At 41.2% G+C, this 27,700-nt stretch overlaps 1 protein-coding gene across 2 annotated transcripts in view; it reads right to left on the bottom strand.

Annotated features, from left to right (window-relative positions):
- ttc8 (tetratricopeptide repeat domain 8) overlaps positions 1-27,700 on the bottom strand; it is a 61,656-nt gene that overhangs the window by 28,067 nt on the left and 5,889 nt on the right. For both annotated transcript variants that reach the window (XM_060828521.1, XM_060828522.1), the window contains exons 2-3: positions 15,421-15,541; positions 2,241-2,304 (exon numbers count right to left, since the gene is read on the bottom strand). In XM_060828521.1, the coding sequence (XP_060684504.1) occupies positions 2,241-2,304; positions 15,421-15,541 (185 nt within the window). The remainder of the gene's footprint in view (positions 1-2,240; positions 2,305-15,420; positions 15,542-27,700) is intronic.

Genomic DNA, 27,700 nt, shown 5'->3' with positions numbered 1-27,700 from the left:
TAAGCAAGCAGTCCTTGTTTCTAGAAAGAAATGCAGCTTACTTGTTTTTACCATTTTCTTTGGCTGTTAATAAATTTTAATAAGACGTTTTCAACGGTTTGAAGACTTTCCAGTACATGGTGGCTCCACACTGAACAATGAAAATAATTAATCTATGCTGGGTCTTGGAGAAAAAGTAGCACTCCTTTAGATAGGTTCTAAGATGGGTGATACTGTGTAGTTTATCCTTAAATAGCAATACATTTAAGAATGTACACTTGTATTTGCACTGAAGTGTTAATTGTGCCACCTGCATGCCCTGAGAAAAGTGCTTCTTTGTAGTTCCCCACACATGACAGTCATAGGGATGTACATCACGGAAACAGACCCTTCAATCCAACTCGTCCATGCCGACCAGCTATCAGAAATTAATCTAGTCCTCTTTGCCAGTAGTTGACCCGAAGGCCTTCTTGGCTCATATACCTATCCAGATGCCTTTTGAAATAGTGTAATTGTATTAGCCTGCAGTACTTCCTCTGGTTGCTCATTCCGTACGTGCACCACCCTCTCCATGAAGAGGTTTTCCCCTTTGGTCCCTTTTAAATCTTTCCCCTCTCACCTTATACCCTGTAGTTGCATGGTGAAGGGCTGTTGCTGGCTGGCAGTGCTTTACCCGACACATGGCTAGGCTTTAAAAATAACTCCTGTGCCCGAAATCCAAGGAGGTCCCACCAGTGACAAGTACTTCCAACACTACCGAGAGGGAAGAAAAGGTTGTGGTGGACAACTAATCAGGAATGCTGCAGAAAATAGGCAGAGAAAACCTGCTTGGGCTCAAGGAGGGGAAGGCTCCATGAAACTTGTCAAAAATTGACACTTAGCCAATTTCTGTTAAAACCTATAGTTTATCTTTGTCTTTCTAATTTATTTTTGGCTGACAAATAACTATGTAGCCAATCAATTTAGGATTGTCAGTCGAGACTGCAGAATGGTGCCCAAGTGTGTACTGGAAGCTACATCTATTGATACACCAGGCCTGTTAATTGCAGGCAGAGAGAACATATACATGTACTGTGTCTGTTTCAACTCAACAAAATAGGTGGTAGACATTCACTGGCTCATTCCTCTGGGCAATGCTCTAACCAGTTAACCTGCCTGGTTTAAACTTTTAAACAAAGCCTGGCTGTTAATTGTTAATCATATTGGCAGAGGTATTGCCAAAGAGAATGCACCCAACAATCAGTATCCTCCTCTCATGCAGTAGAAATGTTGATTTTCCCTTTGAATTGGTATTGTTGCAAAATAGCCTGATGATGATGCAAGTAGAAAAGATTTAACAAGATGTTTATTTTTCAGGTTCTGTACTATTAAACAACTAATTATTGTATTTTCCTGCATGCTGCTGAACTTTTAAAAATGTTTGACACTGCTATATACTTGGCTGTTGGCCAATATTGTTGTTCATCATATTTTCCCAAATTCTATTCATAGTTCCACAATACTAGTTTTACTCAACTAACTAACCTTGTTTTCACCGTATGTAGTTCCTTCTCTAGTATCTTGAAGTGTATTATGTAATCATTGCTCATGGCCATAGAAAACTGAACTGCTACTATTTGAAGATGTGTTAGATCTGTCATTAGGGCTCATTCTTCTACCAGGTTCTATTTAACACTCCAAGCTAATAAACCAAAGTAATAGATGGTTGGCCAAGCAGCATGAAACAGATTTTCTCATAGGCTTTTACTGGTTAAGCTTCAATATTATCCGAGCTGAGAAAATTCAGATATTAAGTTCGGGGATTGCTTAACTATAACAAAATGATCTAGACACAGTAAACAGAGCAATAAGTTCTCATTGGGAGTAGTTGTGGTTTTATTTATGGGGAAAAGAAAACTCAATATTTGGATTTTACATCGATTAGTTTGGAGAGTCTCACAAATAATTGTTCTTACTTGATTCAGACACTAAACTCACCAAAATATTACAACAGCCAAATATAAACTTGCATCATCAACTGACATTCATGTATACCTACACTTTGAAATAAATTCATTAGTTATAATGCATTTTGAAGCATTCTGCATTTAATCATTAAGCTATCAAAAAATCTTTTTGAAAATCAAACTGTTCGGACGTGTTATGACATAGCTCTGAAGCAGGTGGGACTTGAACCAAAGTCTTGTGGCTCAGACATAGAAACACTATCACCACAGCCCTGGAGCTCAGCATCAAGAGGATTGTCTTAAAGCTCTTAATACCTGACAGCTGGGCTAGGACCTCCTCCTTGACTGATTCCTGAGACTTTTAAAGACGTTCCCGGTCCTGCAAATGGGGAGAAAAAAGTTTTAGATATCTAAGAAATCAAGGTCAAAATCCAAATATAATTCCATTGTGTAAACTCAATGTATGATCATGGGCAAATAATAATTGGGTATAAAAATATTCTTCTTCATTCAAAGAAAAAAAATCACATTCTGAATTGCAGTAATCACCAAATCTGTGAAAATAGCACCTTTTATAAAATAAATAAAAATAATGTATGTGGGAATAAAGATAAAACAAGAGATATCAAAGATAAATATCCATGGTTCAGTAGTACACTTATACCGCAGAATTAGAAGTAGCAAAGTTTCAGTCCTCTCCATTCAGTCTTAACCATCCAGTCAAAGCTGGCATCTCAGTGTAGCTACTAGTTTTCTGATCAGACATTCAAATCATAAAAAGAAAATAGCACTGATGTTCCGATTCAATTGGTGTTAGCATAGGAGGTGGTAATTAGGTCCATGTTTGTTCCACCTCCTTGGGTAGAGTAATCCAAAACAAATACTGCCACCATATTCACATCTCTGCATCTTAAGAGTCATAGCATTTATCAGCATGGAAAGAGGTCCATTATGTCCGCAGTCATCAAACATTCACCTATTCTAATCCCATTTTCCAGCTCTTTACCATGGACTTGTATGCCATGGGATTTCAAGTGCTCATGTAAATAGTTCTTAAATGTCAAGGGTTTCCATCTCTACCACCCTTTCAGGCAGTGAGTTTCAAACACCCAAAGTCTGCTTGGTGAAAAAAATTCTTAAGTTCCTTCTTAACCTCCTGCTCCTTACCTTAATATAACATCCCCTGGTTACTGACCTTCTGTGATGGGGAAAGGTTCCTTCCTATCTATGTTGCTCGAGTAAAAAATGAGGTCTGCAGATGCTGGAGATCACAGCTGCAAATGTGTTGCTGGTCAAAGCACAGCAGGCCAGGCAGCATCTCAGGAATAGAGAATTCGACGTTTCGAGCATAAGCCCTTCATCAGGAATAAGAGAGAGAGAGCCAAGCAGGCTAAGATAAAAGGTAGGGAGGAGGGACTAGGGGGAGGGGCGATGGAGGTGGGATAGGTGGAAGGAGGTCAAGGTGAGGGTGATAGGCCGGAGTGGGGTGGGGGCGGAGAGGTCAGGAAGAGTCTCCGCCGCATCTGCTCCCAGGAGGACCAATTCCAACACCGCACAGCCCAGATGGCCTCCTTCTTCAAGGACCGCAGATTCCCCCCAGACGTGATCGACGATGCCCTCCACCGCATCTCTTCCACTTCCCGCTCCTCCGCCCTTGAGCCCCGCTCCTCCAACCGCCACCAAGACAGAACCCCACTGGTTCTCACCTACCACCCCACCAACCTGCGCATACAACGTATCATCCGCCGCCATTTCCGCCACCTCCAAACGGACCCCACCACCAAGGATATATTTCCCTCCCCTCCCCTATCAGCGTTCCGCAAGGACCACTCCCTTCGTGACTCCCTTGTCAGATCCACACCCCCCACCAACCCAACCTCCACCCCCGGCACCTTCCCCTGCAACCGCAGGAAATGTAAAACTTGCGCCCACACCTCCACACTCACTTCCCTCCAAGGCCCCAAGGGATCCTTCCATATCCGCCACAAGTTCACCTGTACCTCCACACACATCATCTATTGCATCCGCTGCACCCGATGTGGCCTCCTCTATATTGGTGAGACAGGCCGCTTACTTGCGGAACGCTTCAGAGAACACCTCTGGGCCGCCCGAACCAACCAACCCAATCACCCCGTGGCTCAACACTTTAACTCCCCCTCCCACTCCACCGAGGACATGCAGGTCCTTGGACTCCTCCACCGGCAGAACACAACTACACGACGGCTGGAGGAGGAGCGCCTCATCTTCCGCCTGGGAACCCTCCAACCACAAGGTATGAATTCAGATTTCTCCAGCTTCCTCATTTCCCCTCCCCTCACCTTGTCTCAGTCGGTTCCCTCAACTCAGCACCGCCCTCCTAACCTGCAATCCTCTTCCTGACCTCTCCGCCCCCACCCCACTCCGGCCTATCACCCTCACCTTGACCTCCTTCCACCTATCCCACCTCCATCGCCCCTCCCCCTAGTCCCTCCTCCCTACCTTTTATCTTAGCCTGCTTGGCTCTCTCTCTCTTATTCCTGATGAAGGGCTTATGCTCGAAACGTCGAATTCTCTATTCCTGAGATGCTGCCTGGCCTGCTGTGCTTTGACCAGCAACACATTTGTATCTATGTTGCTCATTGTACACCTCAATCAGATCCCTGCTCAGCCTTTTCTGCTCTAAGGAAATCAATCCTAGCCAATCTAGCCTCTCTTTATAGTTGAAGCGGTCTGATCCAAGCAACATTTTGGTTATTCTCTTCTGCACTTTCTCTAGTGGAATCACATCCTTCCTATTGTGTGGAGACCAGAACTTACACTATTCCAGCTGTGACCCAAACAAATTTTTAATATACAGCTCCATTGTTGCCTTTGTTGCTCTTGTATTCAATGCCTTGACTAATAAAGGCAATTATCCCAAATGTCTCCTTAACCATCTTATCTACCTGTCCTGTTGCCAGCAAGGATCTACGGACACCCCCAAAGTTACTCTGATCCTCTACTTCCTAGGGTCCTATCATTCAACCTGTACTCCCTTGCCTTGTTAGCCTTCTCAAAATGCATCACCTCACATCTTTAAGGAGAAAGTGAGACTGCAGATGCTGGAGATCAGAGCTGAAAATGTGTTGCTGGAAAAGCGCAGCAGGTCAGGCAGCATCCAAGGAGCAGGAGAATTGGCATTTCGGAATCATTCCTGAAGAAGGGCTTATGCCCGAAACGTTGATTCTCCTGCTCCTTGGATGCTGCCTGACCTGCTGCGCTTTTCCAGCAACACATTTCCAGCTCACCTCACATCTTCTCAACTTTAAATATTTACTCATGATTCCCCCAGATAAAAGGGCAATGGGGCCCCCTCATCAACCACTATCTGTGCAAAGTATTCCACGCTCTAGCAACTCTATGTAACTTTTCCTTAACCTTTCTTTCATTTTCAAATGATATTAAATGAAAGACTCTCGGGAAGACGCTCCAAGACAAGGCAATTGATATTGCCAATTAAAGTTAGTCACTTAAGGTTTTCACTGCACTAACAGAAAGTCTTGGTGTCTGGGGTTGTTCCTCTCGGCTATCATCCTGTTTGCACTATAAAGACTTGATGGCTATCTGTTCTAGATTTTGTAGCCAGTAGTGAAGTAACAGCATTCACTATTTACTTTGGAAAAAACTCCCCTTAAAAACCTAACAATCTCGATGGTGTGAATTTTTCTCTTCCCAACGTTACTTCGATTTCCGTGTTAGCTACAAAGGATCTCCTGTGCTGAGAAACAGATGTAATCAAATGGAGTTAGAGAAAGCTAACTAGAAAGTGAAAAACACTGGTTATCCTTCATTTTTAAAGATATTGTATAGAGATTAAAATGAAAGTTGTGGCATACCCATGGGATTAAGGGAGACATCTGAAATGTCAAACTTAAACTATGGAATTTATCTTTAAATCATAATGGAGAAATCTGACATAGCACAGATATTATTTTTAAAACTGTTTTTCAAGTCCAGAAAGGTTGCTCAAAACTACTTAAGAATTTAGTAGGACTTTGAAAATCCAGTCACACCTCATTCAACAGGGCATCTTAAAACTCGTTAGGGCACACGTTTTTACAGCATGGCTAAAGGGGGAGGGGGCATTTATATTAATTCAAGCAAGTTCCAAAGATTTTCGTGTACATGCCTTTTAACAGTGCACATTGCAGAAATATCGTTGGAAACTTCTGAATTTCCATACTTGACTGCTGAAAAATGGACTCCAGAAATTTCTGTGAACAGTACAAGTGCAAAATACATTCAAACCAAGTCACAACAAACCAAGTCACAGTACTTCAAACTATAGTTTAGATTAGATTAGACTTACAGTGCGGAAACAGGCCCTTCGGCCCAACAAGTCCACACCGACCCGCCGAAGCGCAACCCACCCATACCCCTACATTTACCCCATACCTAACACTACGGGCAATTTAGCATGGCCAATTCACCTGACCCGCACATCTTTGGATTGTGGGAGGAAACCGGAGCACCCGGAGGAAACCCACGCAGACACGGGGAGAACGTGCAAACTCCACACAGTCAGTCGCCTGAGTCGGGAATAGTTTAAATACTATCATGGACAAATTTAATATAACTCTACTTTTACAGTGTGTACTTCTTGCTTTATTGACTTACATTTTCAAGGAAGGCCCAATACATCCATTCTCTCTCCAGCATTTTATCTCTACTCCCTTAAGTCCAGGAGACACAGGCATAAAAAGGATATAGTCAAGATTAGAGTGGTGCTGGAAAAGCACCGCAGGTGAAGCTGCATCCAAGAAGCAGGAAAATCAACATTTCGGGCAAAAGCCCTTCAGCAGTTCAGTCCAAAGAAGGGCCTTTGCCCAAAACGTCGATATTCCTGCTCCTTGGATGCTGCCTGACTGCTGTGCTTTTCCAGCACCACTCTAATCTTGACTCTAATCTGCAGTACTCACCTCTGCCTTTCTTTAAAAGCTTCCTCTCCTTTGCCAGCCTGGAACTCAACATTTGCTTCCATCTCCGTTTATGCCCTAACATGCTCATTTTGCTGATGAGACCAACCTCTAAGTCCTTTCATTCTCATAAAATCATAGAATCCCTACAGTATGGAAACAAGCCATTTGGCCCAACAAGTCTTCACTAACCCTTGAAGAATATCCCACCTAGATCCATTCCCCTGCCCTGCTATTCTACATTTCCACTGACTAATACACCTAACCTATTACATCCTTGCACACTATGGGCAATTTAGCATGGGCGGCAGAGTGGCACAGTGGTTAGCACTGCCTCACAGCGCCAGAGACCCAGGTTCAATTCGCGCCTCAGGCGACTGACTGTGTGGAGTTTGCACATTCTCCCCGTGTCTGCGTGGGTTTTTTCCCACAGTCCAAAAATGTGCAGGTGAGGTGAACTGACCATGCTAAATTGCCCGTAGTGTTAGGTGAAGGGTTAAATGTAGGGGACTGGGCTTGGGTGGGTTGCGCTTCGGCGGGTTGGTGTGGACTTGTTGGGCCGAAGGGCCTGTTTCCATTCTGCAAATAATCTAATCTAATTCACCTAACCTGCACATACTTGGACTGTGGGACGAAACTGGAGCACCCCAGGGAAACCCATGCAGACGCGGGGAGAATGTGCAAACTCCACACAGATAGTCGCCAGAAGCTGGAATTGTACCTGGGTCATTGGTACTGTGAGATGGCAGTGCTAACCACTATTCTCACTACACTGTTGATCATCAAGCTTCCCCTTTTGGCCTCCATGCTGGTAGATGTTGTAGACAATCTCACATTAACTGTTGTCATTCTTGTCTTTAAATCTGTTGTTATCACTACTCTCCTCAATTGATCTTTTCTGGTCTAGCAAATTACCATCCCAACAGCAATTTCCTATTCTATTCAAAGTCCTTGAACATGTTGCTGTCTCCCAAATCCATTCTCATCTTTCACATTTGAATCCCTCCAATCACGTTTCTATTACTATTGTACCAGAAAATAGTACATCTAATGTGATTGTGAAAAAGGTAAACCCTCTTTCCTGCAGTCTTTGTCATAGTTGACCTGTAGCATTCTCCTCTAATACCTCTTCAATATTGCTCATTTGCTGGGACTGTCATCATTTGATTCCATTCTTAACCTCTGCCTAAGATTAAGTAAATAACTTGCAATGATTTCTTAGCCTGTTCCTGAACCACGTCTTTGTATCCACTAAGGAGCTAGTTATGTTCCTTCCTATTCTAAATCTAGACACACTTCCTCTCAGTGACCTTTGCGTTAGTTTTAAAATATATGCTGATTAAATCACCACCCATTGAATTTGTCATTGCTATTAAAACTCAGACTGCTTGTCAGACATCAAATTTACTGGAGGAGTAGAAATTTCCTTCAATTGAAATATTAGAAAAACTAAAGCCATTGTTTTCAGTTCTTGCACCAAATTCTATTCCCTAGCTACTCACCCTCTCTCTCTCCATCTGGAGAGTCAGTCTATCTACAACCTTGATGGCACATTTCAAATGACCTTCCATTCAGTTATGCCATCAGAAAGGAACTGTTTATTTCCATGCCCTCAACATCACCTTTGCAGCTCATCTAATGCTGAAACCCTCATTTATTACTACTACCCACGTAGGCACTGTGCCCCAACACTTCCACCACTACATTGGTAGCTGCACTGGCGCAGTGTCCTGCACTCAGGCTGTACTGAAGCAGTTCATTGATTTTGCCCACAACTTTCACCTCACCCTCAAATTCACTTGGCCCATCTCGGACATTTTCCTCCCCTTTCTTGACCTCTCCATTTCCATCTCCAGCAACAGTCTCCAGACAGACATTAACTATAAACCCAAAGACTCTCACACCTACCTGGGCTACACCTCCTCCAAGCTAGTGTCCAGCAAGAACTCCATCCCAATTCCTCCACCACATCTGCTCAGATGAGGAGACATTCCACTCCCGAGAGTCCCAGATGTTCACCTATTTCGAACATTGTGATTTTCACCCCTCCACTGCACTGCCTCCATTCCCCGTTTCACTGCTCTAAACTCCACCGCCCAAACACATTAAAGACAGAGTCCCTCTTGTCCTCACCTACCAACATACCAGTTTTTGGATCATCCTGAAAACGTTTCCACCAACTCCACCTGGACCCCACCAAGGACATTTTCCCCTCCCCACCCCTCTCTGCCTTATGCACGGACCATTCCCTCCACCAGTCCTTGGTTGTGCCATTCTCCCCACCAACCCCCCGAGCTTCCATATACCTTCCCCTGCAACCAGACAAGATGCAAAACATGCCGGCACACCACGCCCCCTCACCTCCTTCCAAGTGAGACAGAGGTTCACCTGCCTCTCCTAGTTTACTGCATCAGGTGCTCCCGATGTGGTCTTCTCTACAACTGGGGAGACCAAATGTAAACGGTTAGGAAACCGTTTACCGAGCATCTCAGCTGGGCTCTCAGGGGCTGACCGGATCTCCAAGTCACCGTCCATTTTCCTTTCCCTTCCCATTCCGACATGACCACACTTAGCCTCCTCCATTGCCCCAACAAACCAAAAAGCTAATTGGAGGAACACCACCTCATCTTCCACCTGTGCAGTCTACAGCCTGGAAGATTCACATGGAGTTCTCCAATTTCAAATAACTCCCTTCCCTTCCTCTGACTCCCTTCCCAGCCCCTCCCCCTCCCACTATTCCCAGCCACCTATCGGATTCATTCCTCCCATTGACCAACCAAGTCATACCCTCTACCTGTCTTCACCTATCCCCAATTCACCACCCTGCCCCTGCCACCCTGCTTATCTGCAGCTCCCCTTGCACCAACCCTCAGTCCTGAAGAAAGGTTACACTTGAAATATCAATCTTAACCTCCTGATGCTTCCTGGCTTGCTGTGTTCTTCTAGGCTCCTGCTTGAAACCCTGATTTATGCCTTCATTACTTTCAGATTTCACTGTTCCAACACACTACTGGCTTGTCTCCCACATTCTACCCTCCATAAATTACATCACCCAAACCTTAGCTGCCTATGTCTCAATGTACAGCAAATACTTTTATAGAGTCGTAGAGTCATACAGCATGGAAACAGATGCATTGGTCAAACTTATCCTTGCTGACCAGATGTCCCAAACTGACAGAGTCCCAGTGGGAGCTTTTGGCCCATATCCCTCAAAACCTTTCCTATTCATATACCCATTCAAAATGTGTAATTGTACCTGCCTCCACCACTTTCTCTGGAAGCTTGTTCCATACATTAACCACCCTCTGTGTGAAAAAGATACCCCTCAGGTCCCCTTTTAAATCTTTCCCCTTTCAACTTAACCCTATGACCTCTAGTTTTGGATTCTGCCACCCTAGAAAAAAGACCGTGACTATTCACTCAATCCATGCCCCTCATGATTTTATAAACCTCTAAGGTTCGTCCTCAGTCTCTGATGCTCCAGTGAGTAAAAGAGGTCCAATCTATTCAGGCTCTTTAGTTCAAATCTCCAGTCCTGGCAAAATCCTTGTATATCTTTTCTGCACCCTCAAGCTTAACAACATCCTTGCTGTAGAAGGGCAGCCAGAAATGTATGCTTTATTCCAAAAGTGATTTCACAATGTGACTGTATAGTCACAACATAACATCCCAATTCCTATACTCAATGTTATGATGATTGAAGGCAAAAATGCCAAATGCCTTCTTTACCACTCTGTCTACCTATGATTCTATTTTCAATGATGTACACAGTTGCACTCTTAGGTATCTTTGTTCAGCAACACTCCCCAGGGCCCTGCCATTAACTATATAAGTCCTGCCTGGTTTGTCTTACCAAAATGCAACACATTACATTTACCTAAATTAAACTCCACCTGCCACTCCTCAGCCCATCTGATCGAGGTCCCCTTGTATTCTGAGACAATCTTCTTCACTATCCAGTACATCACCTATTTTGGTTTAATCTGCAAACTTACTAACCATACCTCCCACATACACATTCAAATCATTTATAAAAAGTGACAATAAGCAATGAACCCAGTCCTAATCCTTGCGGCACACCATTGGTCACAGGCATCCAATCCGAGGAACAACCCTCCACCACCCTCTCTCACCTATCATTCCCATCGCTGTACTCAGCAATTTACATTTGTCCCTGGTCAAACAATATCTTGACTTAAAAATGCTCATCTTTACTTTGAAATCACTCGAGGGCCTTTCCCTTCCAAATCCTAATTTTCTCCATAACCCAGATATTTGCACTCCTCCATGGGCATTTGCATTCAAAATTGCTCTACCATTAGTGGTAGGCTTTAGGCTCTCCAAGCCCAAGCTTTGAAATTGTCTTCCTTCACAATACCAACTTTCTAGCTTGCTCTCTTCCTTTCATGATGTGGCAAGCTGCACTACCCCAACTTCCACTCTAAATACATTAAAGATCCTGTCTAACTTTTTCCATCACTATTCTAAAACTAATAGAATCATGGCCACTGGCCCCCATAGTGCTCCCCCACTGACACCTTCTGGTACACACTTAACACTATGATAGTCCGAGTCTATGTTTGGAAAGTTAAAATCCATTACCATTACCACCCTATTATTCTTACAGATAGAATCATAGAGATGTACAGCATGGAAACAGACCCTTCGGTCCAACCCGTCCATGCCGACCAGATATCCCAATCTAGTCCCACCTGCCAGCACCTGGCCCATATCCCTCCAAACCCTTCCTATTCATAATCCCATCCAAATACCTTTTAAATGGTATTTAAAAATAGCAATTATACCAGCCTTCACCACTTCCTCCGGCAGCTCATTCCATACACGTACCACCCTCTGTGTGAAAAAGTTGCCCCTTAGGTCCCTTATATCTTTCCCCTCTCACCCTAAACCTATGCCCTCTAGTTCTGGACTCCCCCACCCATGGAAAAAGTCTTTGTCTATTTATCCTATCCATACCCCTCAATTTTGTAAACCTCTATAAGGTCACCCCTCAGCCTCCACACTCCAAGGAAAACAACCCCAGCCTATTCAGCCTCTCCCCACAGCTCAAATCCTCCAACCCTGGCAACATCCTTGTAAATCTTTTCTGAACCCTTTCAAGTTTCACAACATCTTTCCAATAGGAAGGTGACTAGAATTGCACACAAGAGTCCAACAGTGGCCTAACCAATGACCTGTACAGTCGCATAACTGAGATCTCCTTATAAGTTTGTTTCTCAATTTCCCGTTGACTACTGGGGGTGAGTGAGGCGGTCTACAGTACAATCCCAATAAGGTAATCACCCCTTTCTTAATTCTCAGTTCCACCCAAATAATTTCCCTGGACATATTCCTAGGAATATCCTACCTAAGTACAGCTGTAATTTTATCCCTAATCAAAAATGCCACCTCCCCTCCTCTCTTGCCCCCCCCCCCTCCTTTCTATCCTGCCTGTAGGATTTGTATCCTGGAACATTAAACTGCCAGTCCTGTCAATCCCTGAGCAACGTCTCTGTAACTGCTATTATATCCGAATCCCATGTTCCTAACCATGCCCTAAGTTCATCTGCCTTCTGGTAGGCCTCTTGCATTGAAATAAATGCAGTTTTATTTACCTCGTTCTCTGCTTTGTCCTTGTCTACTCTGAGTGTTTGACTTGTTTCTTTTCTCAAATGTACAAGTCTCAGACTGATCTCTCTCTTCACTTTCTCCCTGGCTCCTACCCGCACCTTACTGGTATAAATCCTCCTAAGCAGCTCTAACAAATTTTCCTGCTAGTATATTAGTCGGCTTCCAATTCAGGTGCAATCTGTCCTTCCCATAGAGGGGACTTCTACCCCAGTAGGAATTCCAGTGATCCAAAAATATGAACCCTTCTCCCATGCACCAGCTCCTCAACCACGCATTCAACTGCACTATTCTCCTCTTCTTACCCTTACAAGTCAGATAACACATGACTGTCAAGGACATTCAGCCTCCAATCTTTGGATAACCGTCCTCTAAGGTGGCCTTTGAGATACAAAACAATGCAGAATCGCCAAGCAGAAACTGATAGGCTAACCTTGAGCTCGTGTTGCGCTACATATGATCCCACCACACATCAGTATCTGTAAAATCTTCCTTATTGTCCTGTTTTGACACCATCACCTTGATAAATTGTTATGATCTCTCTACCTTAATTAGTTTATACAGTTTTGGATTACCTGTTACTTTGGTTAGACCCTCAGCATGCGACTCTTATACCTATTATGTTGTGATTATAGAGGCATAGAGATGTACAGCATGGAAACAGACCCTTCGGTCCAACCTGTCCATGTCAACCAGATATCCCAACCAATCTTGTCCCACCTGCCAGCACCTGGCCCATATCTCTCCAAACCCTTCCTATTCATATATCCATCCAAATGCCTCTTAAATGTTGCAATTGTACCAGCCTCCACCACATCCTCTGGCAGTTCATTCCATACATGTACCACCCTCTGCATGAAAAAGTTGCCCCTTAGGTCTCTTTTATATCTTTCCCCTCTCACCCTAAATCTATGCCCTCTAGTTCTGGACTCCCCGACCCCAGGGAAAAGACTTTGTCTATTTATCTTATCCATGTCCCTCATAATTTTGTAAACCTCTATAAGGTCACCCCTCAGCCTCCGACGCTCCAGGGAAAACAGCCCCAGCCTGTTTAGCCGCTCCCTGTAGCTCAGATCCCCAAACCCTGGCAACATCCTTGTAAATCTTTTCTGAACCCTTTCAAGTTTCACAACATCTTTCTGATAGGAAGGAGACCAGAATTGCACGCAATATTCCAACAGTGGCCTAACCAATGTCCTGTACACTCGCAGCATGACCTCCCAATTCCTGTACTCAATACTCTGACCAATAAAGGAAAGCATATCAAACGCCTTCTTCACTATCCTATCTACCTGCGACTCCAAGGAGCTATGAACCTGCACTCCAAGGTCTCTTTGTTCAGCAACACTCCTGAGGACCTTACCATTAAGTGTATAAGTCCTGCTAAGATTTGCTTTCCCAAAATGCAGCACCTCGCATTTATCTGAATTAAACTCCATCTGCCACTTCTCAGCCCATTGGCCCATCTGGTCCAGATCCTGTTGTAATCTGAGGTAAAAAATGAGGTCTGCAGATTATTCCTGATGAAGGGCTTATGCTCGAAATGTCGAATTCTCTATTCCTGAGATGCTGCCTGGCCTGCTGTGCTTTGACCAGCAACACATTTGCAGCTGTAATCTGAGGTAACCCTCTTCGCTGTCCACTACAACTCCAATTTTGATGTCATGTGCAAATTTACTAACTGTTCCTCTTATGCTCACATCCAAATCATTTATGTAAATGACAAAAAGTAGAGGGCCCAGCACCGATCCTTGTGGCACTACACTGGTCACAGGTCTGCAGTCTGAAAAACAACCCTCCACCACCACTCTCTGTCTTCTACCTTTGAGCCAGTTCTGTATCCAAATGGCTAGTTCTCCCTGTATTCCATGAGATCTAACCTTGCTAATCCATCTCCCATGGGGAACCTTGTCGAACGCCTTACTGAAGTCCATATAGATCACATCTATTGCTCTGCCCTCATCAATCTTGTTACTTCTTAAAAAATCTCAATCAAGTTTATGAGACATGATTTCCCACGCACAAAGCCATGTTGACTATCCCGAATCAGTCCTTGCCTTTCCAACTACATGTACATCCTGTCCCTCAGGATTCCCTCTAACAACTTGTCCACCGAGGTCAGGCTTCTTGTCATTCGGTTTATTTCCAGCACCTCCTTATTTTTAAATGTTTGGAATTATCTCGCTGTTTCATTTAATCAGATTATTGGTCATCCCTTCGCTTGTTATTCACCTACTGACACTTTACTCACACCATCTGACATTTCTGATCACCTGCAGCGACTTATTAATATTTGACACTCCACTCACATCATTTATATGACCTTTTGATTTCTGCATCTATGTGTTTCTTTCTCACTTCACCTGACAAAATGGGCTAAACTCTGAAAGTTTGTGATTTCAAATACACCGTGTACTTACGGTTGGACTATAACCTGCAGTCACGTGACATCTGATCTTCCTTTCAGACACTCCTGAAAGCCCAAATTTTTAACCAGCTTTGGGCCTTTTGATCTAATATCTTTTTATGTGGTTTGGTTTCATATTCTGTTTTATAATGCCTCTATGAAACACTTTGGGAGGAGCCATTACATTAAAGATACAATATAATTAAATTGTTGCTGCTGCTGAGTTCTGTATTTACATGTCTGGCATCTCTGTGCCTCCATAACATTTTTTCATTATCTTTGTATCGTGCTCTCCCCATTCCCCCTATTTCCATTCAAAAATGAATAACAAAGTATGTAATGACTGACCGTATATCCACTCCACTAAATCAATCTTCATCCTCTTCAATTCCTTTAGTGTGTCTGTCTCACTGTTTGGCAAACTGCCTATTTTGTGCTAACAGCAAATTCTAATACAAGGGTTTGACGGAATTAAAATTAGGAATAATTTAATTAACCAATAAAATTGATTTTCTAGTGTACTTACGGGCAACCTGGGCAATAGCACTGTCATTCAGCAACATTTCTGCTATTCCTTCTTGATCTACATCAACCTCATCCACATATACCATCTCTGTCAAGGCTCGAGTTTTCAAACTCCATGCGGCCTATGGAATAAGCAAAAATCCATCTCAAAAGTTTTGTGAACACAAATTTATATCAACTACAGCTGGAGGAATGACCAGATAAGTTGTATGTAAGAGAGCAGATAACTTATGAGTTAAAGCAACTAGGTAGCATTAACAAAAGGAGACGTTGTTTGCCAAACAAATGCATACTGCACCAAATACAATATTCTGAACTGACAGCAACTGTTCAGCCATTTTAAATTCAAATTGACAATTTAAGTGCACAGTTATGACTCGAGAATTAGGAACACAAATTTAGCTATTCAGGTATTACCGCATACTAGTGCTGGTTTTGAAAAATAATTTTTGTTGATAAGTAAAATGTTTTACTCTCTTGCTTGAACTATTTTGATAATAAAGGCAAGTATGGCTTGAATGACATGTTGAGTTTAATGAGTTGAGTGAATACCTTTCTAAAATACACACTACACTGGCTTTTGTTGTGCCGGAAGACTCACAAGTTACCTTTAATTCGGCTCCTTGTTAAGAAATCTCGAAATCAAATACTGAAACAATGATTTAATTTTTATTGCATATATTAACCAAAATATGACTCCTCCAGTAAGCAGGTTAAGCCTCACAACTCAACTTGGCTATTACCCAATTAATCGTGGAATCTGGTCAGGATTCCAACACTTGATGTGCCCAAGGTTCAATCCTTGTGCAGTGCTGTGTTCTGCTACAGAACTATTTTGGTGATGGATTCTTATACAATTTTCTTTCTTTAAAGTTTGTTGAGTGACTTTATGATGATAGAATATATTCTTTCATCCCCAACACTGATTATAATTCAAGTTTGTTCCTTGTTACATTCGGGGTTAGCTGTCAGTTTTAAACATAGCTTTTCCTGCAATTAACCTCTTTACTTCAGAACATGCCTTTTCCAGGCAGACTTAATTGTCCATGTCCAAAGGCAGTGGGTTATCAAGCAATTGTTACCTCCTTCCTCCCAAGAAACAACTTGTTTATGTTGTTTCTTCCCAGGGATGGTTAATTCACATGCTGCTTTTCATTCCTTCATAACAACTTCTCCTTGTCCCTTTCATCTCTTTATTCTAGAAAGAGATATTGTTTCTTTCCATCTATAAACAGTTTATCAATGCTGATTATTTCAATCCTCAAAGTTGTGAATTTTATATTGTCACAATTTTATTTATCTCTGACATAAAATTTTGTAGGAGCTGATGAGTAAAAGTGAGTAGTTCCACTTTTCACTCCAGTTTATAGTCAATAGTCTAAAATGTAAGCTTAAAAATAAGGTATGGCAGGGTGGCTCCCCACATGGAATTTCCACTCTGTACAACGTGGGATGTTGTCGACACTTTTTGTGGCCTAGATGAACAGGTGCAGAAACTGTCATGAGCTGTAGAAACTTGAGCTCTGGGTTTTAACACTTGAGACTCACTGGATACACACTAGAGCAATTGTGAGACAGAAGACGAAGCAGATAGCACATTTCAAGGAGTGGTCACCACAGGATACAGGTATACTAGCACACAGGGAATGGGTGACTGCTAGGAAGTCAAAGGGAACCAGGTGAGTAATATAGAAGTCTCCAATTTGTTTTCTGTTCTAGATTCTGGTGAGGACAGTAGTCCTCCAAGGAGTACAGCAAGTGCCAGCCCATAGTATCACAGTAGAGAAAGAAGGGAAGAGCAGGAATAATAAGGGAACTATTTGTTAGGGCAAAGAAACTGGAAAGTAGGCTGACTTCCTGGTGGCACGGTCATGCCTGCAGAATGACTATAGGACATTATTTTGGAGAGAGGGCAACACCTTCAGTTCATGGTCAATGTTAGTACCAATGACATAGACAGGAAGGGAAATGTGGCCCCACAATTAGAATTTAGTGATCTAGGTAGATCTGCGAAATCTCAAAAGTAGTAACTTTTGGATTACTCAGTGCCACATGCCAGGGAGCACAGAAATATGAAGATAAGACAGACCAATGCATGGCTGGAAAGATGGTGCAGGGAGAGAGGCTTTAGACTTTGGCAAACTGGGAATGGCTTATTTTTCAACAGTATTGTCCCATTAGCCAAAATGAATCAACAGAAACTAGAAATGAAGTTTAAGGAAAATGGCCTCATGCCAAACAAGATGTAGATGTTTATTGTCATCTCTTGCAGCCACTGATCCCTTCTGCTTCATTATTTGCTGTCCTTCATTGGCAATTTCCACAATCTCATGATCCCCTTCCAAACATAGTTATGGCAGAACCATGCTATTTATTTCATGATTTTTTTTGTTAGACTTGCTTCCTGAAATGAACATTAGAGTTACGAGAGCATCATTCTGAATACACGAAGTGTTGCTCTCTCCCCAAACTAATGTCCTATAGTTGTTTTGCAGCCATGACCGTGCCACCAGGAAGTCAGCATACTCTCTGGTCTCTTCCCCTAACTAATGGTTCCCTTAATATTCCTGCTCTTCCATTCTTTTCCACTGTGATACCATGGGCTGGCACTTGTTGTACTCCTCAGAGGACTATTGTCATCACCAGGATCTAGAACGAAAAACAAATTGGAAACTCCAGGAAGTTTAACACCTATGCTAACACTTCCTCCCTTCTCACTGTAAAGATCCTGAACACACTCCCTTTCAGTAAAATTATCTTTGCATTTCTTTCATTATTTTACCATATTTGCAGGTCACAATGCAATCCTTATTTTTTTCCAAAACATGTTCATGGGATATTGCTGGCTACGCCAGATTTATTGCCCATCCCTAGTTGCCCTTGAGAAGATGTTGGGGAGCTGCATTTTGAACCACTACAGTCTTTGGTGAGTTTCCATTTGATTTTGGGGAAAACAGATTGTATGATCTCTTCATAAGCCACTGAATCTCAGTCCAATGGGCATGATCTTGACTTTTTGGTTATCTATCATTTGAAATTTCTGTGCCCTGACCTGCCCTTCCCTCTCAGTCCTTGATCACCTACACGGTCCCAATATACTCAACACAAAACTGAAGAGAAGTACTTTATCTTTTAACTGGACGCTTTACAGTCTTCTGGATTCAATACAGCTAAATAATTCCAGATTATAATTTTGATTTTTGTTTGGTTGGAATTTTTTTTGCTGAGGATTCAGTTTATCACGTTTATATCTTTTGTTTCTTTACTTCGGCCATTATTACTTATTTTTATCTTTCACTATTGTTCCTTTTGAAATGTAATCTTTCCTGCCTTGCACCCCTCCACAATCCTTCCCTTTTGTTCTTTCCTCTTCTTTCCCTGCCTTACTTAAAAACTGCTAGATCTCTAAAGTATTGTAATTTCTGACGAAGGGTCACTAACCTGAAACATTAACTGTATTTCTCTGTCCACAGATGCTGGAAAAGTTTAAGTCTTACTGTATATAGAAAGTAGCAATAAATAGAAAACAGTGTTTAGCCTAGGACTGGCCAATGAATTTAGAAATTAAAATATGATCACTCAAATTTTAAATGAAAACAATTACAAATATAAAAAGTAGGGCTTCAACTTTAACATGTCTTGTTTTGTTTTATAAAAACAAAATGTGTAACAGCTTGTAACAACTGGAAATTCAAAACAGGGGAGTCGGTATCTGTATAGATAAATGTTTCACTTATAATGCTTCCTCAGTACTGAAAATTAGAAGATAAACAAGCATTTCAGTGGAACCAGAAAAAAAAATGAGATGGCAACAAAATGAACAAATACTTAATCCCAGGAAGGAAGATCTGAAACAACGTAGCAAATAACCAGACGAATGCTACAGAATGGTCATAAAGAGGAAGTGAGTATTAAGCCGAGAAATGTGTTATTGAATTTTCAGAAGAATTGGGAATTAAGAAAGGAACCTCAAGGAATGGAAGGAAGTGAAAAATCAAAGACGACTTAGGGAAGGTTGTGAGCATTCTTCCCAGGCAGCAGAAAGCTAGACTTACACAAGGCTGAAAGTTGAAAAGATCTATGCAAAACATTACAGAGGCAACATGGAGGGACACCATACAAGATGTTATTAGGATGTTCCTATTATTAATATTTTGCAGACTAGTCTCTAAAGGATTCTGAAAATTGGTTCATTTAAAATACTGAGGAGATTTCTGAACTTTTAAAGCAAAAATGTCATTCAAAGGACACTTTCTCAAAACCACTTACTAGATGTAAGTTATGGCTGTCAGGAGATGGGACTATTCAATACTGTTTGAATTCAGCTGTGGTGTAACTAGGTGAATAGATAAGACCCTAGCTCAGCCTTTGGCCCCTTTCCTAGAAGGTCATGAAGATCCCATGAGAGAACTGAGAAATTATAATAGCTAATCGTCCCAGTGGGCTTTTAGGGGACTTACTTTTGACATTTCGTGAATATATACTGCAAAGATCCTATTGACACCTGAATATGTCTAGTCTGCAAAGTGACCAGACCGAAAACTATCAAGAACATTTCATATTTTATTCTTTCATTCTCAGAATTAAGAACCATTTGACGAAAGAACACCTCTTATACCCCACCAAGTTAATCACTACAGGGAAAGTTTATTTTTCCTTTAAAAATATAGTGTGTACACATGCATATGCTAGATTATTTAGAATGAAAATATTTATACTTCAATATTTCCAGCTGTGCTAATCAGCTTTGCATGTTGTCAAAAACGTCTTAGTTATATGACAAATATTATTGTCATTTAAAGAAAATCGGGTCAATCTTTTTCCATTCTTAAACTAATTTAGATATAAATGATAAGAGTGATCATTTTAATAACTGGGCAAAACATTTAAAAACACACTGTGACCAGTCGAGCAGTGAGACAGACAATGCACTCCTTCCACCTTGGCTATTTAAATGAGAACTGGCCTTTAAAATTTGAATATCTGGACAACAGGAAGGCAGTGCAGCTTCTCAAACATAGGCAAATGGGAGATCAGGGCCTAATGCAGGATAGACGATGGACAAAATATTTTACTTTTTCTCTTTATTCTGCCTCTTATTCAATGAAAAGGCTTATCTATATTTTGGCTTTTGATTTCAGAGGAAGACTAATTCTCTAACTTGAAATTTTCTTTTTCTCTCTATAGCCACTGATTGACATAGCTCAATATCCCTCCTGAATACATTCAATGTGACCAATATAGTAAGACAGGACTCAATAAAATTGACTACAAATAATTATTCTTAAATCACAATCTTCATTTGCGATGGTTTCATGGCTGATGTGAACATCAACATAGCATTGGATTCTTGATTGTGGCTATGCTAAACCAAGCCAATTGGTCAAGTCTGGATCTCAACCCTCCCAATCCCTGAACCAAAACTCTACTTCCAACTGATCTGGTCAGTCTTTCAACATTTCCTGCGTTTGTTTCTGATTTCCAAATGTATTTTTTTTTCCTAATTTACTCATATATAATCCGATTAACCCACGGTTCCTACATGCTGTCATCTAGTATATGGTCAGCATGGACCTGTTCATTTTTCTCCTGGTCGATGTGTTTTCCTCCCAACAAGATCCTGTGTCTGCTCCCCTGTCAAAATAACAGGTCAGTATTCTCAAATTTATCATAAAATTCTAAAAGAAAAAAAACTAGGAAAAAAGCAATTGAAGTATCAAAATAAATAGTAAAAATGCATTAAAAAGAAAAAAAAAAGCAAAGTCAATAAAAGAAAATTAAGGGGAAATTAAATCTTAAAATGGCATGAAATGAGAAGGGATTGTTCCGTAGGCTAGATGCAGCATATACAGTATCAGCAACAGATTTTATTTTACAATAATGGTTTCACAATGCTGTAGAGTATCCAATAAATATTCACCAAATATTTTACTTCCAACATGTCCAATTTAATTAAGAATTTTTTTGGAATATTGCACTAATGGAATGAAAAAGGGATCAAATGAAAAGGAGTGTGGGAATACTGAGTTTTGTATTCTACCTCAGAAACAATTATTTTAGTTCAATCATAATGTTTAAGGCATCATGATTGTGTTTGTCATGCTGGAAGGTCCAGCTCAGTTTTTTTTCTGTACATGGTTATTTAAAAAAGGTAATTTATAAAACTTTTTATAGAGAACAGGATGGTAGTGGAGGCGAAGAGATTATTCAGGCACCCATTGGCATGACCATTGCATTGTTTAGAACATGGGCAAAATGTTGTCAATGAAGAATTACTTTGTTACGTTTGCAAAAGATAAAATGTGTCATTAAAAAAAACAGCAAACGAAATATAGTGAAATTGTATACCTTCCATGACTGAGTATGCCTTGATTTGAGCAAGCCAATCTCACTGCACATCAATCTCATCTGTTTTATATTATCACTATTCATGAAAAGCAGTTATTGAAAAATGTGCATTAATAGCTGAGAAACAAAGATCAAACCTGAACTTATCTTAAAACTAAGAACTTGGTCAAGTTGGAGGCTTAGTCTGTTTCTTTAGGAAAATTGGAGAAGTTCAAACAAATGAAAGTAATATTAAAATAAAGTGCCATATGAAAGCTGACAGTATCTTAAAGAAAGTATGCTGTAAGAAAACAATATAAATCTGTCGGAAAATAAAATTAATATTTCCAAGATCAATAATTAAACTATATTATAGAACAAAAAATGTCATGGCCCTTGAGCCTGAACAGTTCAGAAATGTTTGGTTCAATACATTGAACTAATGTTTATACTAGCTGTTCCTCTATTACATTTTCCTTACACCTAAACCTATCTGTGGGACATCTTTTGATGCCTAAAATCCTTTCAATAATATTTAATGTCAAACTATTAAAATGTAGCCTTTGATAAGACATATCCTTAAAGGATGCTTCTGCATTATTTGAAATATTTTTTCACTAATATTATAATTGAGAAATAGTAAACTTACACATTTTAAATTTATCCACTCAAATCACTGTAGTCTCAAGTAGTTGCACCTAATGATTTCTTCAGTTAGAACATAGAACAGTGCAGCACAGAACAGGCCCTTCAGCCCAGGATGTTGTGCCGACCACTGATCCTCATGTATGCACCCTCAAATTTCTGTGACCATATGCATGTCAAGGAGTCTCTTAAATGTCCCTAATGACCCTGCCTCAACAACTGCTGCTGGCAACACATTCCATGCTCTCACAACTCTCTGTGTAAAGAACCCACCTCTGACATCCCCTCTGTACTTTCCTCCAACCAGCTTAAAACTATGACCCCTCGCGTTAGTCATTTCTGCCCTGGGAAATAGAGTCAATAGCCAGAGACTATCTATGCCTCTCATTATCTTGTATGCCTCAATTAGGTCCCCTCTACTCCTCCTTTTCTCCAATGAAAAAAGTCCGAGCTCCGTCAACCTCTCCTCATAAGATAAGCCCTCCAGTCCAGGCAGCATCCTGATAAACCTCCTCTGAACCTCTCCAAAGCATCCACATCTTTCTTATAATTAGGCGACCAGAACTGGACACAGTATTCCAAGTGCGGTCTAACCAAACTGGGAGTTTTTGTTGCAAACGTTTCGTCCCCTTTCTAGATGACATCCTCAGTGCTTGGGAGCCTCCAGTGAAGCGCTTCTGTGATGTTTCCTCCGGCATTTTTAGTGGCTTGTCTCTGCCGCTTCCGGTTGTCAGTTGCTGTCCGGAACTAACAACCGGAAGCGGTAGAGACAAGCCACTATAAATGCCGGAGGAAACATCACAGAAGCGCTTCACAGGAGGCTCCCAAGCACTGAGGATGTCATCTAGAAAGGGGACGAAACGTTTGCAACAAAAACTCCCAGCTCGGCGAACAGAACCACAACAACGAGCATCCGAGCTACAAATTTTCTCCCAAACTTTGGTCTAACCAAAGTTTTATAGAGCTGCAACAATATCTCACAACTCTTAAACTCAATCCCCCTGTTAATGAAAGCCAAAACACCATATGCTTTCTTAACAACCCTGTCCACTTGGTGGCCATTTTAAGGGATCTGTGTACCTGCGCCCCAAGATCCCTCTGTTCCTCCACACTGCCAAGAATCCTATCCTTAATCCTGTACTCAGCTTTCAAATTTGACCTTCCAAAATGCATCACCTCGCATTTATCCAGGTTAAACTCCATCTGCCACCTCTCGGCTTATCTCTGCATTCTGTGAATGTCCCACTGCAGCCTACAACAGCCCTCTATACTGTCAACGACACCTCCAACCTTTGTGTTGTCTGCAAACTTGCTGACCCATCCTTCAATCCCCTCATCCAAGTCATTAATAAAAATTACAAACAATAGAGGCCCAAGGACAGAGCCCTGTGGAACACCACTCACCACTGACTTCCAGGTAGAATATTTTCCTTCTACTACCACTCGCTGTCTTCTGTTGGCCAGCCAATTCTGTATCCAGACAGCTATGTTCCCATGAATCCCATTCTTCATGACCTTCTGAATGAGCCCACCATGGGGAACCTTATCAAATGCCTTGCTGAAGTCCATATACACCACATCCACAGCTCAACCCTTATCAACTTTTCTAGTCACATCCTCAAAGAACTCGATAAGGTTTGTGAGGCATGACCTGCCCCTCACAAAGCCGTGTTGACTGCATTTAATCAGGCCATGCTCTTCCAGATGATCATAAATCCTATCCCTCAGAATCCTTTCTAATACCTTGCAGACGACAGATGTGAGACTTACTAGTCTGTAATTGCCAGGGATTTCCATATTTCCTTCCTTGAAGAGAGGAATTACATTTGCCTCTCTCCAGTCCTCAGGTACGACTCCAGTGGAGAGCGAGGATGAAAAGATCTTCGCAAGTGGCGAAGCAATTACATTTCTCGTTTCCCAAAGCAGCCGAGGACAAATCTGGTCCGGGCCTGGTGACCTGTCAATCTTAATGTTTGACAAAATTTTCAGCAGATCAGCTTCTATCCATTTCAGCATGCACACCTGCTCTTCAAAGGTTTCATTCACTACAAAGTTTGTTTCTTTTGTAAAGACAGAAGCAAAAAAACTCATTTAGGGCTTCCCCTACCTCCTCAGACTCCACACACAAATTCCCTATGCTATCTATCCTAGATCGGCCCTACTCTTTCTTTGATAATTCTCTTATTCCTCACATAAAAGTGTAAAATGCCTTTGTGTTCTCCCTAATCCGTTCTGCCAAGCCTTTCTCATGCCCCCTCCTGGCTCTCCTCAGACCATTTTAAAGCTCCTTCCTCGCCTGCCTGTAATCCTGTAGAGCTGAGCTTGACCCTAGCTTCCTTATGTAAGCTACCCTGTAAGTGGGCGGCATGGTGGCACAGTGGTTAGCACTGCTGCCTCACAGCACCAGAGACCCGGGTTCAATTCCTGACTCAGGTGACTTCCTGTGTGGAGTTTGCATATTCTCCCCGTGTCTGCGTGGTTTTCCTCCGGGTGCTCCAGTTTCCTCCCACAGTCCAAAGATGTGCAGGTCAGGTAAGTTGGCTATGCTAAATTGCCCATAGTGTTAGGTAAAGGTGTAAATGTAGGGGAATGGGTGGGTTGCGCTTCGGCGGGTTGGTGTGGACTTGTTGGGCCGAAGGGCCTGTTTCCACGCTGTAAGTAATCTAATCTAATCTTTTCCTTTTGACGAGAAGCTCCACCGCTCTCGTCATCCAAGGTTCCTTTATCTTACTACTTCTTGCCTGTCTCAGAGGGACATATTTATTCACCATTTGCAACAACTGTTCCTTAAACAGTCTCCACATGTCTATAGTGCCTTTACCATGGAACAATTGATCCCAATCCATGCTTCCCAACTCAAGTCTAATCGCATCATAGTTTCCTCTTCCCCAATTAAATATCCTCCCATTTTGCCTAATCCTCTCCTTCTCCATAGCTATGTAGAATGTGAGGCAGTTGTGGTCACTTTCACCAAAATTACAGAGTTTGTATCTCAATAATGCACAGAAGTCCATTCCAACTGGTTATCATTCATGGTTATGAGTAAAATGTTTCAAGTATGAATCCTTGTTGTTTCTCAAACTTGACTTTTAATGCTAAATTTTGCTTGCACAGTTTAATTTATATTGAAATGCCAATTTTCTTATACATCTCTAGAAGAGTAATGCCTGAATATTTATTTGTGACTGAAAAGAAGGCGGGAAAAGTATCAGCTCTCCTCTTAAACCCACTTACAGATGGTCAAAGCAAATAATCTTATAGTTTCTTTTTAGCAAAGTTATTCTTCAATTAAAACACAACTTGCCGGCAAATGATCGAGCCAATTACCAAGGTTTTCTTGAGAAAAAGAGGAATCTATTGTCCATTAACAGAAAAAAATACATTTAATAACTTATATGTATTTTGTATGTGTCTGGTATAGTGAGAAATAGAGTTACACAATTTAGAAGTCCTTGAGATGCTGGATTTTAAAATCTGGGGCCACAGTTGATTAATTGTTGACTCATATCCATAAGCAGAATATGGTGGCAGAGTTCTCAGTGTATGGTAAATTTTCACAAGGTGCTTTCCACTGGTCACTGCTTTTTCTAGATGAAGGAACCAGGTAGAAAGAGTGCAAACATTCTGCTATTATAAACCCATGTTCTTTTTTCGGCTCTGATGAAGAAAGCAACTGTCGAAATATAGTTTAGGTGTGTAATCTGAAGCCCAGCTTTATTGTCTTTCCAAACCAGATAACTGATAGATAAGCTTTTCATCTTCCAATTTGTGAAATTATACAAATGTGAATTAAACAGCATATGTGAATTTCTTGATGTTGATTCAGTTGCCTTATTTCAATTACTTTAGACAAAAATGGTAATTTTAGTGCAGGTGGCTTTGTTCACTCCACATGGGTCTCCTGAATTTTGCCTAAATCTGTGGCCAGGTGAGTACTGCAGTCAATTTAGTTTGACCTTTTTAAAAACTTGCGTTATAACTGAGACCTTTCACAGGCTAAAAATCAGATGATAGTTTAAATTCTATAGTTCATATTTACTGCTATTACGGGACATTGTTCAGATCTCTTGAGCATTAAATTTCTAGGCAACTGCAATTGGGGTCACAGTCTGACAAATTCAGACCTTTTTCAGACTAGTATCATATGGTTTTAAACTATATAGAGAAAAAGGTGAGGACTGCAGATGCTGGAGATCAGAGTTGAAGAGTGTGGTGCTGGAAAAGCACAGCCAGTCAGGCAGCCTCCAAGGATCAGGAGAACCGATGTTTCAGGCATAAGCCCTTCATCAAGAATTTCTCCATGTTTATGCTTCAGGTACTGTACTTTCCATTTGTCTGCATTCAATTGTCTGCCCAATGTTCAACTTGCTTCAGTAATGTTTTGAAAAACCGATTCCCCAGTTTTTCCCTCAATTACCATGCTTTAAAATCCATTTAAAAGTCTGAGAGTTTATCAAATTCATTTTGGACATTTAAGCACACAATAGCTTAAGTTTTTCAAACAGCAAGAACTGATTGTGCTCACAGCTAATCTCATGCTGAACATCCATGAGATGCGGGTTTTACCTAACGTTAATTTCGTTATGACGTCAACTGGAGGGGGATCTCTGGGGTGTAACATTAGTTAGCCAATCTGATTGCTGATTGAATAATTCTTAAAGTAACAAGTTTTTTTTTAACATTCACTTTATAATCTTACAGAAAAACAAATAAAGATGAAACACATGCATGGAAGCTGAAATATTGAAATCAATATTTTAAAATTAAGTATCCTGATATTTTATCAAGGAATGAATGGAGAAACTTAACATTTTGTTGATATAAAATGGCTTCTCAGATAGAAAGATTGTTTGGCAGTAATGGAATATTAGGCCATTTAAAAATCACTTAATTCAACAACTTTTTTCTTTAAAAATAAGGGCTTTTAGAGAAAGAATAATGGCAATTAAAGTGAAAGTACTAGTGATTTCCATCAAAAGCACATCTCTGAAGAAGCAGGAAATCAGGTACAACTACTTGTGGATTCCTCGGTTTCCCCGCACTTGTGCAGATATCATAAGTCACTGTCAGTTTCACTGAGTAATGAAAGTGAACACTATCACTACATATGCAAAATCAAGATCAATGTCTTGGTTTTACCATAATGGTAGATTAAATCAACTTTCTTAAAGAAATTAAAATCAGACCTATTTTTTCCCCCACTTAACCATTGTTGTTTGTGAGGTTGTTGCATGGATAAACCTCAAGCTTACTTTTGATGAACAATTTAATTATGTTACACAGAATTGAAGGAAGTCAATCATGCTTAC

The sequence above is a fragment of the Hemiscyllium ocellatum genome, chromosome 8, assembly GCF_020745735.1.
Source record: "Hemiscyllium ocellatum isolate sHemOce1 chromosome 8, sHemOce1.pat.X.cur, whole genome shotgun sequence".
NCBI lineage: Eukaryota > Metazoa > Chordata > Chondrichthyes > Orectolobiformes > Hemiscylliidae > Hemiscyllium > Hemiscyllium ocellatum.
Note: the sequence above shows the minus strand (reverse complement) of the source record. Positions and strands in the feature narration are given on the sequence as shown.